The sequence below is a fragment of the Emys orbicularis genome, chromosome 1, assembly GCF_028017835.1.
Source record: "Emys orbicularis isolate rEmyOrb1 chromosome 1, rEmyOrb1.hap1, whole genome shotgun sequence".
Taxonomy (NCBI): Eukaryota; Metazoa; Chordata; order Testudines; family Emydidae; genus Emys; species Emys orbicularis.
In genome coordinates this window covers 116549360-116563602 of record NC_088683.1, presented here as the reverse complement: position 1 = coordinate 116563602, position 14243 = coordinate 116549360, and the positions used below count along the sequence as shown (strand labels likewise).

Genomic DNA, 14243 nt, shown 5'->3' with positions numbered 1-14243 from the left:
TATTCCTAGTAGCAATGCTACTGAACCAAAAGAGGCTGTTAAGAATTGTTTTTCATTTTTGAACAATCAGATTAACCAGCCATGTTAAGAGTTATACATAGCTATTTTCCCTTCTTTGAATTACTGTCATTCCATTCACAAGGAAATATTCAACTGATTTTGTGCTTGCCATCTAGATCATGAAGCCTATGAGTGCTGACCCTAACCTCTTTCTAGATGCAGTTATGACACGTCCAATTATGACAATGGAAGATGCACTTCAATGCCTGTAACCAGTGGAAGGAGAATAACAGAAGTGAGAACCAACGCATTTGGAACAAAGCCAAAATATCCTACAAGGCTGCTTACTGGGGTTCCATTGAATCACTCCCAGAGCCCCACAATCCTCAATATCATAGATTCCTCCAAAATCCTCCATATCACAGATTCCCACCTTCCCTGTATAAGGAAAGCGAAAACAGAAATTTCACCCAGGTTTCCTACCTGGCAAAAGGGAGGACTGCCATTAAGCTACACACCTTTGGAGAACCAAAAATATGTTTACTTTTCCATTTATGCTACTATCCTCAGCCTGACAAACACAAGGGACACCACCATGCAGTCGTCCAGGCTTCTGAAAGACATGGTGTAAGATTTTCCAAAGTGACTTGGGAAAAGAAGTCATTTTTCAAAATGGATTTAAATACCTACGTTCCTTTTGAAAAATGAGACACTTCCGAAAATTTTACCCTTGATCTCCCTACCGGGTTCCTAGTTTAAAGTCAAAGACAGCTGTGTCATCCAGTTAGAAACCCCACAGTTAAACAGACATTCTATTGACAAGTCCATTCTAGGCTTGCCTGCGTAATACACCAAATCCTTGAATGCTCTAGCAGGACTGTCCTCAGTGCTGTATAATTTGAACACTTCATGATCAAAAATATTTAACAATTTTGATAAACAGTAAAAAGATTAGCATTTTAGCCTTTCCTATTAGCAAAGACGTTTCAGATAACTTAGGCATTAAACGTATACTCAAAAGACTATAAATTAAATACATACAGAAGTTTTGGTAGGCTTCCATTCACTGCATTTGCAGTTTTTCCCCCATCACATGCCTTGTAAGTAAGAACTGTGATGTTTTATCCCTCTGTCATCTTTTCCAATTGCGTGATACCATGTATGTATCAAGTTTTACTTTCACCAGGTTAGGCTGCTGTATCATGCAAACGAGCCTTAGCCAGAAAACGGTGTCTGTGGCTACACACTATGCTTAAGTAAATTCTTATAAAGTTCAGATGTGACTTATTGTGGTAGCACTGAATACAAAAAAAAAAATTCCTGAACTAAAGGGACACCTGCCATGCTCATCACCTCTCCTATGTCTAGAATGCCCTTTCAGCTCCCAAATTACATAGCAGTGCTAGTGTTTGAGATCTAGGAATAAACTGAACATTTTGGACAGAGTTCTTTTCAAAAGGAAAAGTAAGCTTTAATTGTTTGAATTTCTTCCCCTACCTTACTAGCTTCAACTATAGACAAGAGGTAGCTATTGCATTTTAAAATAATACTTTTCAAAGCACCAAAACTATGAAAAGGTTAAGCATAAATTGATAACAAAGTCAAGACAGCCCTAAAAGAATCAGAGCTCATTTGTGCTCACAAAAGAAATTAATCCACCTGATGTTGGCATGGAATTCACCAATTCCTCCTCTCTGCAACACTCCTAGCATCAGTAGATCATCCTTATAAAGTGTCAGTTCATCCTTGCAAAGCCATACAGTTGAGTCTGAGTGAAGTGAGCAGACCAAGAAAACGTCAATGTAAGTCACAGAACAGCAATGACATCCTCCTATAATTATTACTGAAGTAAATGTGTAGCATCACTAAAGACCACTGGCTACAGAGTCCCTCTCCAGTCAAAACAACTGAAGACAGTGAGAAATCAACATGGCCTTAAAATATCCTATTTACCATACATCATAGGCTCATTTCTGTAGTTGAAAGTTTATTTCTACTGCCTTATAACAGTTCTCTATTCATGTCCTGTATCTTTGTCACTCACCCTGTGGAATTATCACACATTGCTACTTAAACTGCAAACTGTGAAATATAGTAATAATGTAATCTACAACCCACTCATAGCCTTCCAGCAAAACCTAACTGGAATTCATCACCTTTTTCTTACTTTATAAAGATTCTTCCCTCTGTTTTACATTGTTATTCCAACCATAATATTATTTTTGAAGTGTCTGATAAAAGAATGTTTAACTTCAAAATCTTGGTTAGGTCTGTTTTATAAAGAGACTTATTTGTAAATAAAAGGTATGTGATGTTTCTATTAGCTAATTTGTTCCTATAGTACCCCATAACCATTAGTACATCCTGACTATCATGATATCTGCTGAAGTCAGAAATTATCACTACCAAGCTGACAATCACTTCAGGTCAATAAACAATATCTGAATATTAAGATAAATCTGAGATGAACTCAAAGAGCCTTTTAAACAGAGAATAAGATTAGGATTTCAAATCAAAATTACATCAGACTGCATAAAGAAAACAAATAATGCACCACTCAGACAGTGCACTGAAAGTTTAAGTAGTGCCTAGCACCGGACTGGGCATCAACTATTAAACACAGACAGGACCAATGACAATGGTACCCTGAGTATACTGCTAGGTCTTAGGATTTATTTAAAAAAGAAAAAGCTTGCAAAGCAATTACCACAAACCTGTTCGGTATGTGGTGATGCATAGCTACCCAGGACACTGGCAGAGGGTGTCATTTGATTTCAAAATGCATGCTACGAATACAAGCTGAGAGTGGTCTCAGTCATTTTTCAGTTTGACTGTGAGAGTAGGTAAGTTGCTCTGTGGAGGAGGAAGAATTTTGGCACATGAGATACTGCAGCCAGTCAGGAGAGCGCACTGAGATCATGCACTTGATCCTTCAGAAGCAATGGGGAAAGATTACTTTCTACTGCTGCCTTTCTTCTGCCTCCTCCAATTTTTCAAGAGCAGAGACTCTCCATTCCCCTATTTCAGATATTTGTAACTGGTAGGCCAGGCTCTACCCTCCCCCTTAACCTTGTTGCACAGCAACCTTCCTCTCACTTAGTTATACATGCTCCAACTCGCCATGGAGCTGAAGTTGCTGCTGTTGCCATCATGAGACTGGGGTTCGGCACAGCCTTAGCTCTGTCGAAGCAAAGAGCTGGCAGGTACGGCAACATCTTTGTAACAGTTTAACCAGATAGTTACCTGGAAAGGTTGAATTTCAGCGTTTGCAATTTTATGAAAGGCAAGCATTTACTTTCCAGTGTATCAACAGGCAGCCATGGGACTTAGGCTGAGCTACTGGGGAGTCATAGTACACTACCAACTCAAGTTTAATTTTACATTGGTTTACCTCTGTATTATGTGCACTTCGCTAGCATATTTCGAGTATCTCCTGTAAGATGACGTTAGCCACACATGCAAGTGTTTCCCCTACCTTATACATTTTTCTTTACATTAATGTCAAATGCCAATCTTTTGAAAAAATTTATCTTAGCTGGAGGTAGACTTGAACTAGATTTCAATAAGTATAAATGCTAATTTTATAGCTTGAACCCCTTTATCTCTCAGGTAAAGGATTTTGTGCAACTCTCCAAATTACCTTTAGAAGACATGAAGGCTAAGTGCTCCAGAAAACTCAATGCAGTTACTGTTTCTGAAGTCTCAGAGCTTGGACAACCTCATAAGGGGGAAGAGACCTTTAGGGAATGGAACAGGCAGCCTAGCTCATGGGAGAAGTTGCTCCCTCCATTCAAGGAATGGCTGTTAACACCTAGGGAAAACTGTGTCCCCCATCCCTGATGACAGTTGACCTGACATCTGAGGATTCTGCCCTTCTCTTGAGGCTGGCAGCAGGGGAATGACTGTGCTTGGGGAATTTGCACCTCTTTTACCTGTAGTTCACACCAGGCAACTTCCACCGTAGTCTCGGTATCCAGCCCCTTGTAGACAGTTTTGAAGGAGCCTCTTCCAATCTCAATATCGAATTTGAGGAAGCGGCCGTCAAGGGAGAAGCCCACCGCCTTGGTCTCTAACTCCTCGATATCCTCTTGCTGTCGGTTCTGGAGCTCCCGGCTGGCGGTGGCTGCACTGCCTGCCGTGTTGGTAGGGGGTAAGGGGGCGGCTTCCTCTGCCTCTCCTTTGGGCAGTAGCGGGGCGATGTCCTCTGCTGCAGGGGGCTCCTGAATGGGCTGCTCCTCGTGGGGAAGCGACAGAGACGGCTGTTGCAACAATAGCAGGGGGACGTGGGTGACAGAGATGCAGGGGGTCTGGCTAGCGGGTTCAGGAGGGGAGCCCAGCAGCGGGGTGATACTCCCGGGAGTGGCGACGGCCGGGGGTGCTGCGGGCTGCAAGCTAGGCAGCTCCAGAGCTGTAGCATTGGAGTCGCAGATCACGCTACGGCGGAAGAAGCGGTGCTCGGTGGCTGCAGCCCCACGACTGTCCTTGTCCATGGTGTGACGGCGACGCCGGTATTCCTCGCTCCGGCCCCCGCCTCCCACCTCGCCGCCTGTTCCTCCGGCCCCCGAGCCATCATGGTCAGCGACGGCTCCTAGCTTCTCCCCCACGGAGCTGTCCGAACTAGAGCCGTTCTTGGGCGGAGGCGGCGGGGGAGCCAGGAAGCGGGGGGCCGGGCTGCTGCTCTCTGCGGCGCCCTCCGACATGGTGCTGCGGGGCTCGGGGTAGCGCTGCTGAGAGGATGGGAGGTGTCACTGAGCGGGGAGCGCGTCCGGCTGCTGCTGCAACAGAGGAGGGTCCCAAGGGCTCCTCACAGCGGGGCTTGGCGGCGGCTGCTGGGCCAGCGGCGGGGTGGGTCCCTGCTTAGCGTCCACATCCATCCTGCAGCGGGGAGCCGGGCAGCGGGGCCGACATGGAGCGACAGCAGCGGGACCAGGACACGGGACTAGGGGGGAGAAGTCGAGAGGAGCCTGAGGCGGGTGCCGGGCCGGGAGAAGCCGCTGGCTGCCTGCAGCGGGACAGCCCAGCTGCTCTCTGAGAGGAAAAGCGACTGGTCCCCCGGGCTGGGGGTGGGGAGCGAGGCAGGCCCAGGCCGGGAAGCGGCTGCGCCGGGGGCGCAGGCCCCGCACTCCCCTGCCGCGAGAGGGGAGGGCAGGCCCGGCACGCCCCGCCGGGGGAGAGAAGCGCGGCCCGGTCACTCGGAGCCTGAGGGAGCTCTCGCCTCACACGGCGCCCATGGCGACCTCGGCCTCCTCCCGGTAGGAAGTAACCGCTCGCCGCGGGGCCGGCCCCCCGCTGCCTGCCGGCGCCTCACAGGGAGCCGGAAACCCCCCTCGCGGGTCTCTCACCGGGGCCGCCCGCGAAGCCGCCTCCTCCGCAAGGCCCCGGTCGGGGAGCCCGGGTGTCTCCCTCGCGAGGGTAGGGGGGAGGAGCCGCTGCGCCCGGCCCGGCTAATTCTCCGCGCTAAATGGCGACTAGCGCCCGAAACCGACAGACATAGACAGCCCCGTGGAGCACGCCCCCTCCTTCCACTCTGTTCTGCGCCTGCGCCAGAGCCCCGCGCTTCCTGGGAATGGTAGTTTTTTCATCCCTCCTCTGAGGGAACAGAAACGCTGTTAACCTACAACTCCCATCGCGCACTGCGCTGATGCACGGCATCACGGGAGTTGTAGTTTTCTTCTTGCGGGCTACTTACAGCTCGAGCCTGGCTGCTTCTCACACAATACTGTGGTAGAAGCTGTGCTACTGGGGCAGGGCAGGAAAAGAGGGGAGGGAATCATTACATATGGATTAATTCTCGGAGAAGAAAGGAATCTATCATCATACTCAGTCGACTCAGGGCTACAATGCAATATAAATTATATGATTTAATAGATTGAATGCTACTGTTTTCACTCTCCGGGTGCTTTTTCAAAATCTAAAAGCAATGAAAATGTTTCCATGGTTTGTTTTTATAAATTAAAAGAAAAATAGTTTTTATTTAACCAAAAAGGATTCAGGGCTAGCTCCTCAGCTGGTGTGAATTGGTATAGCAATGCGGAACAGGCCCTTCAACTTGTAACCGTTCCCACTCTGAAGCAGTTTCTCCAACCCACACATCACACAGCAAGCAACTAGTGCCTGAGACAGAAAATGAATATAAACAAAAGTGAAACTGACCAGTGTATTTTCATTTGTACATGCTGAGCACAATGGAAAAGATAAACAAACAGTATACATAGTGAAGGGTATGATAGATTTTAAATTCAGTTTTCATAACAAGGTGTTACATGTAACCATACAAGTAAAATATATTTTTAAATATAAGATTTTTAATTTGACTATGGGCTCAATCCTGCAAAATGAGCAAAGCACTTAGGCATATGCTTGATTTCAACTATAAGGGCAGTTAACCATTAAACACATCATTTGCTGGATCAGGGCCAAAGTGTTCAGCACCTTACAGGATCAAGCCCTGAGTCTCTTAAAGGTGGTGTTTCAAGTTCCCCTCATATAATGAATGATTTTTGCTGTATGTATTATCAGGCATTTAGCTTCATATTTTTAACCAGGCCTCTAGCGGGTCTCCCATTTTGCTTTCACAAAACCATAGGCACATATAATTGTGGAAGCTGTGTTGCACCCACAATTATTTATTCATTTATTTTGTAGTCACAGTTTAGGTCACTTGAACTTGTGATCTAAACTGCAGGAGCAAATAACTGCTGTGCAAAAGGGTGCCCCCAATTATTTTGCAGATCCTAAAAGGCCAGCATTCTTAAATCTGACCCTTAAAAATGATCACTAGTCTAACTGTCACAGTTTGAGACTCAACCCCAGTTATTATAGTTTAAATGGGGAAGATATAACACTCAGAATAACAAGGAAGGCAACATGAACAGTCACACAAATCAGGAACTTCCAGAGAATAAGAGGCACTGATAGAAACAACTCATGTGCTTTATTTATAAAGTATTCATCTTTTGTATAACCAAACTTTTCTTCTTTCACACAAGAGCAGTATATTAAAGTGAATGGGACTATTCTCATGAGTAAAGTAAAAGGGTTTGGACCCAAGTTTTTTATGCAACTGCATTTTTTAAATTACTGTAATAGAAATATTTTTGGAGATTTTTCTGTATAAACTATACATTTTATATTGGACAAATTAACATATATATTTCAAATACATCATTGAAAAAAAATTAAAACCAGCTAATATTAGGAAATTGTGCATTACATCTCCCACAGAGAGGTCCCGATTCAGTCTCTGTGTCTACACAGAACACTAGTGACTTTCAGGTGGTCCACAACACTGAACAATACATAACACTGAACTTACATACATACAGTCTTTATAGATGTTGATTGTAATACTGCACTACAAATGGAGCACCCATTCTTTTCTGTATATCCATATACATATCTTATTAATAATAAAAATAATAATTAAAATACATAAATGATGAAATTCAACTCATTGCAGAGGGCCCATGTAAAGTCCTACTTGCACCACTTAGATCCTTATGGGTGGTGGGGCAGGATTTGCCTATAAGTATAGAAAGTGCTCCTCCTTTTGCAGTGGAATAAGTGCACACTCCACTGTGCAAAAGGGGGAATAGGATTGGTAAAGTCATACAGAGAGTTTGCAATCCCTGAACAGCATGGAGACCAATCTATGAGGGCTCCAGGTTCAGGTTTGTGTTTGGGAGCCTGGGACAGAGAGTGCACAGGGATGGAAGATCCACAGCTATACAGATCTTTTGGTTCTTTTCCTCTTGGGGAGGGTGGGAGGGGAGTAGGTTTGCAAGCTATTCCAGCTACTAGGCTGGAGCAGTGGCTGAAGAATGGTTCTGCTGCAGGTCTATGGCCTAGGAGGCAAGAATCCTTCTTTCTTGCCTTCCGAAAACATCCATAGCCCACAACCCAGTTATCCAGGCTGGGTGCTGAGGAAAAAACACTGATCCTGATTTATCTTTACATTATTCCAGTTTTATGCCAGTGTAACTCTATGAACATAAAGCTGAAATAGCATTGGGATAAATCGAGCCTCTTGGTCTTAACACATGGTTTAAATGGGGCTTACGTGTTGTGTAGGGCTTTGTCTGGCCCTGTGCTCTGGGTTATATGTCACCCACAGTGATTAAATATATTTGCCCAGTGTTAGTTAAGTGAAACCCTTTAACAGAGAACTTTAAGCTTTGCAGGGTCTAAACACAAAAGGGCCTGAGGCTGACAAATCAGAAACTGGGAGCATTATGTAAATAAGCATGTCATCCCAAGGGTCTGATTCTGCAAACGCTTAAACCTCATGAGTAATCCCATTAAAGTCAAATAGGGTTACTCACCTGAGTACAATATTTTCAGGACTGACTCTCAAATGTCCTAACTCCTCTCATTAGCACCTCCGTTGGTGAGAGGTGGGAGTAGCGCTCTGCCTTTGAAAGGCATAAAATGCCTCTTAGGCATTAAGTGACATGCAGGGACATGCCCCTTGCTATACATGATGTACAACAGATGTACTCAGTGCTTCCCCTCTTGCAGCACAACCATCCTGCAGCGGTACCTGCACTAACCTTGGCCCACAAACATCTTCTCTGTGGCTGCTAGCTCTGCCTACTGCCAGGAAATCAGAGGACAGGATGTGGTAGCAAAAGGATGAGGGCAGAACCACGGGCTATGTTCATACATGGATTGATGTAATCCTGAGGCTGCAGAAACAGCCATTTCATGGCTTGGAAGGGGGAAAACTCTTTTCCCAACGGAACCCAACAAAATTCCCCAGCCTACACCTTACTCTGGTTACTCTGGCTGATTTGGCACTAAATGTTGTATAGTACTATACATATAGCTAGGGCTTGGTGCAGCCCCAAATGGGCTTCATTCTCACATCCAGCCAAGTTCCAGTTGGCCCGGAGCTGCGTGAGAGCAGAGGGGAGGATTAGCACTACCTTTGCTCCTTCCTTTTTCTGGATTCTTCTGGCATCTCATTAGGCCTCTAGAAGGTTATGCAGCTTCAGGGCTGACCTAAGTAGCACCTGGCTGCCTCTGGCCCCAACAGTTGCTCTCCAGCAACTCCCTCTTTCCTGATCATGGACCCTAGCAACTCTCTGCAACAGGGGAAGCAGCACAGAGACATTATGGCATCTCTATGCCATATGGAGATACCTCCTATACTGGGAGAATTCCTTGGTGGCCAGATTTACCAGTTTTACAGTCCGTTTGCCCAAATGGGGCTGGCATAATGGGCTCATAGCATGACAGTTAACCTGGCCCATGGCAGCCAATTATAAAACCCTCCCTGTCTTCAAGATGTAGGATCAGGTCCCTGTCAACAATACATGTCAACTGTCATGACACGATCAGCTTGAACTATAGCTGATTAAAACAATTCAGTTAAAAGTACTTTCAAGTACTTCAGCTGTCATTGAGCTCCTCTGCCAATTTTTGTGGTTTTACAATCAGTTTTCTCTATGTTTTAATAGTATTTTTCTCTCCTGTTGCTGTGGGAAAGACCCACACAAACAACAGAAGAGTCTGACTCTACTGTAGAAACTATATACAAGGGAAAGACTGCCATTGACTTCAGTGGGCTTTTGATTAGGCCCAAAGTGCTGTCACATACATAAAGTAAAAACATATACTTTTTCTCTAATCTGTTCCAATAGTCATCTTGTTGTTATTTGTAACAATAGATAAAAATAATTCCGATATACGTGTGATTTTAAAGTTGACTGGGACTCTTGAAACAGAAGCTGTTGTTCTGTTTTGTTTCATTTTGTATAATGCAGATTTCATTTGTTATTGGCATTCCTGACTTGCCCATGTGACACAATATTAATGTGAAACAGTTATTATATTTTTCCCACTTATGCAATACCTTACACAGTACAATTAGCATGTGATTTTTACTGCATAATTTAAACGTTAAAAAAAAAAGTGCTTTCTACTATCGCAAAGTTTGACTGCACATTATGGAGCTATGATAGCACTCCATAATTAGGATTGTAACTAACACAATCTTGCCACCACAATTTCCTCAGAACAACTCCTTTCTTCTTGTCTTTTATTATGTCTACGCTTCCGTCAGTGTTTATTTATTTGTCTTTTTTTAAAGCTACAGGTTACTTGGACTTATTTCAGAACTACAAGAGTAAGAGTTTCACTTTCTGGAGAGTTTAATTTGTTCAGTATATCATATTTCATTGACATCTTGATTGAAAAGCTTCACATTTATTTTATTTCTTTGTCTTTAACGAGGAGTAGGGATTTACAGTAGTGTTGGAAGGTTGGGTGGTTCATTTTAGAAATATTCATTGGAAACTCTGAGAGGCCTCCAGGGTCTCTGATGGACTTAATTAAGTCTCCAAGGTCCCTGGCAGTGTTAATAAAGTCTTCAGTGTCCTACACGGGACTTATGAAGGGTTTACAGACTGCAGAAGCAAAGACAACCTTCAGGACTGTGACACCCAGAAACATAATAAGTCCCGGTGGCCTAAGTTCCCTCTAAGTTGCACGGCTGTGCAGCAGGCTATCAAGGGCCGTGCAGGTGCACAGCCACAGGTGCCTGGCCTGGAGAAGAGAGAGGTAGGGGGCGTGCAGGGCTGCAGCGGGGAGAGGCTCTCTCCCCTGGCCCCAGGCTGTTGCGGGGAGAGAGGGCCGGGGGGAGTCCTCTCTCCCCGCTGTAGCCAGCACTCCAAACCCTCATCCTGGGCCCCAACTCAGAGTCCACACTCCCAGCCAGAGCCCTCACCCCTCTGCACCCCAACCCTCTGCCGTAGCCCCGAGCACCTTCCTGCACCTAGGGCAGTGGTTCCTAAACTGGGGTTCACGAAATGTTACAGGGGATTCTCAGGAAAAAAATCCCTAATGGTGTACAGAGCTGTCCCTAGGGACACTGGGCAGCACAGGGCCAGCATCCCAGAGCCCCTGGACTTCCAAGAGCTAAGCAGATCAAAGCAAGAATATCTATCACACTGAGGAGATTTAAACTTCAGGACTCCTTATAAGAATTGGAATGGGAGGTGGATATTTTTTGCTGTTTTTAAAATTAAATAGGCAGCTAGTATTGTTTTTAAAATTATTATGAAGAACAAGTTTAAGCTTTGTTGTAACATGTGTTGTTTGCCTGGACTGCTCAAGACCTGAATGCTTGTGTAGGAGGAACTCTTTGAGTTGGCTTCTTAAATACCTTCATGCTGTTTCACATCTGATACTCCTTGATGAAACATAGGAGCCTTGTCTTATAACAGGCTTATTCAAAGTGATACAAGCTACGAAAGTGAGATATTTCGTAATGTAATAAAAATACTGTAATGATAAATAATAATTAATAATAAATAGTGTGTAATAAGCATGTCATAAAAACAAATTTTATATTTCCAAGATCACTGCTTTTATAATTTATACTCAAGTAAAGGAGAAAATCCCTGGAAATATTCATTTTTAGGCGGGGGTTCACGAGCCTTGAAAGGGATTCACAGGCTGTTAAAGTTTGGGAACCACTGACCTAGGGTGACCAGGTGTCTGGTTTTGGACTGGAATACCCGGTCGAAAAGGAATCCTGACAGCTCCGGTCAGCACTGCTGACCGGGCCTTTGAATATCCAGTTTGCGGCACCACAGCAGGGCTGGCGGACTCCCTGCTAGTGCCACGCCGTGGCCCGCATGGCTCCCAGGTCTGGAAGCAGCTTAGGGGCTGTCAGCGGGGGTCCGCATGCTTCCCCATCCCCCCACCCACTACTTTTCCCACTGCTGCCCAGCCCTCTTCTCCAGCTGCGGCGCGTGCCCTGCTGCGAACTGCGGTCTGTTGCCCCATTACCGGCACCCAGGAGTTGGAGGTATGTGTATCCCCGTCTCTGAGTGCTGGGAATGGGGCTGCACCCCCATCCCTCTCACTGCATCCCTCCCCGTCCCAACCCCCTGCACCCTCATCCCCCATCACTGCATCCCTCCCCATCCCAACCCCCCCGCACCTACATCCCCCCATCACTGCATCCCTACCTGTCCCACATCCCTCCATCATTGCATCCCTTCCCCATCCCATCCTGCCCCCCACACCTACCCATCCCAGCCCTGTACCGCTTACAGCACTCTCTCACCCATCCTCTTCACTCCCAAAGCCGCCACCCCCATATCCCTCACCCCCCACTCCTGCACCCCATTCACCTCCATACATTGCTGCACTCCCATTGTGTCCCTATACACCCCTGTGCCACTCAAATCCTCATGCACCTGTAGCCTTCTGCCTCCCCTTGCATCCCACATACCCCCCCCTTCACTGCCCCCTCTCACCCCCACCCTTCTCTCGTCCTTGGCTTCTTTCCAGGGGTGAAAGTAACTTAAGGGACTTACCGGTATGCAGGGAGGCCCTGAGCGACGGGGGGTGGGGGGGAGAGGCCCTCAATTGGAAGTGGCAGGGCTTTGGGCAGAAGGGGCGGGGCTGGGCCCAGACTTCCCCAGCCAGCCCTTCAGCACGGCCCGGCAGTGATTTAAAGGGCCCGGGGCTCTGGACCTTTAAATCGCTGCCAGAGCCCCAAGGTCATGGCTGGGAGCCCCAGGGCTCTGGTGGCGATTTAAAGGGTCAGGGGCTCCAGCTGCAGTAGCAGCGGCCAGAAGCCCCAGGCCCTTTCAATCACCGCTGGAGCCCCATGATAGTGGTAGCCACGGTTGGGAGCCCGGGGCTCTGGCGGCAATTTAAAGGGCCAGGGCTCCGGCTGCTGCCAGGAGCCCCGGGCCCTTTTAAGTTGCTGGGCCCGGGGAAGCTGCCCCCTGCCGGTCTGGTTGGCTGTGTACTGGCTCTTACCAGTACGCCGGACCAGACTGGACCAGCTTACTTTCACCTCTGCCTCTTTCCCTGCCCATCCTCTCTCTTTCTCTCCCCATTCACCCCCCCCCATTTTTTCCCCTCCAGCCCACACTCCTCCCTTCCTGGCTGGGTGATATAGGCAGCCCCTGGAAAAGTGTATGAAAAAGTGTCTCTGTGTAGGCAAGTGTGTGCATGCATGCACTGTATGTGTGTAAGAGACTGTGTGTCTTTGTGTAGGGAGGTGCGTGTATTGCCGCATGTGTGTATACCTATGTGAATAAAATTTGCAACCTAACTCTTTGACTTTTATTCCTTTTGCTGGCTTGCACACAAAACAATTTATGACACAAAATATGTGTGTATTCATTTCATAACATTTAAAAAAGAAGGGAACTCTAAAAGAAATGTATTATTTCTTAAAAAGAGAATGTTGTTGACTAGTAATTGCAGAAGAGCCAATGTATCATACATTTCTCTCCACCTTTGTCTAGCTATATTATAAACTCTTTGTTGCAGACTCTCTCTTTTTATGTGTATGTCCAGCACCTACCACCCCGGAGCCTTGATCTTAGTTGGGGGTCTCTAGGCACTAAACAACAATTGTAATAATAAATAATGTGGAAGTATATGTGTTAGTACATGCTAGATGTGTACACATGAATATACATGTGTATCTGCATCTAGGTGTGGGAGTCAGTTTCTACGGATTTATTTTTATAGGTATCTAGACAGGTGTGCATTTCTGTGGTTGTGCTCTATGGATTTGTATTTGGGCTTCGGGAGTGGGCCTTTAATGGATCCATTGCAGCTGTGATAATGTGTGGTCCTAATTCCACACATAAAATGACAATAACTTTAGTGAACAAAAGACATGGAGCTGGTTATGAAAAATGGGAAGAGGGGAGGAAATGAATCATGAAATTTCATTTTTTTCAAAATTACCCTTTTTGACTATTTTGCTGCCAGCTCTACCATCCTGTAACAAATAAAACCTGAACTTAGCATAATACATCTGTCAAAACAATATATATGCCTGTTTGGGCCTTGCAGTGAAAATGAGCACATGAGAGAGGATGGAGGAGAGCAAGCGCCGGAGGGATGGGGGGCGGGGCCTCAGGCACGGGCATGGCCTCATGGAAGGGGCGGGGCAGTGGGCGGGGCAAAGGTGTTTGGTTTTCTGGAATTAGAAAGTTGGCAACCCTACTCGCATCCCAAACTCCTCATCCCCAGCCACACCCCAGAGCCTATGCCTGCAGCCAGAGCCTTCACCCCCTCGCACCCCAACCCTCTGCCTCAGCCCTGAGCCCTCTCCCACAGTTCGAACTCCTTGGCCCCACCCCATGTAAAAAATTAGAGGGAAATTTTGCCTGTGGCCCAGCGGAACCTGGATAACCCAAGAGTTTATGGTCCTGCAGGGCTTAAAACTCTAAAGAAGTCCCCTATCTATCACCTTTCTTGCCCTT

General features: G+C 46.3%; 1 protein-coding gene across 1 annotated transcript in view; it reads right to left on the bottom strand.

Moving 5' to 3' along the window:
- Window positions 1-4700, bottom strand: part of WNK1 (WNK lysine deficient protein kinase 1) — a 170070-nt gene extending 165370 nt beyond the window's left edge. Inside the window, exon 1 of the mRNA XM_065406985.1 lies at window positions 3933-4700. Within this exon, the coding sequence (XP_065263057.1) occupies window positions 3933-4700 (768 nt within the window). The remainder of the gene's footprint in view (window positions 1-3932) is intronic.
- Between the last annotated feature and the right edge of the window lie 9543 nt (window positions 4701-14243).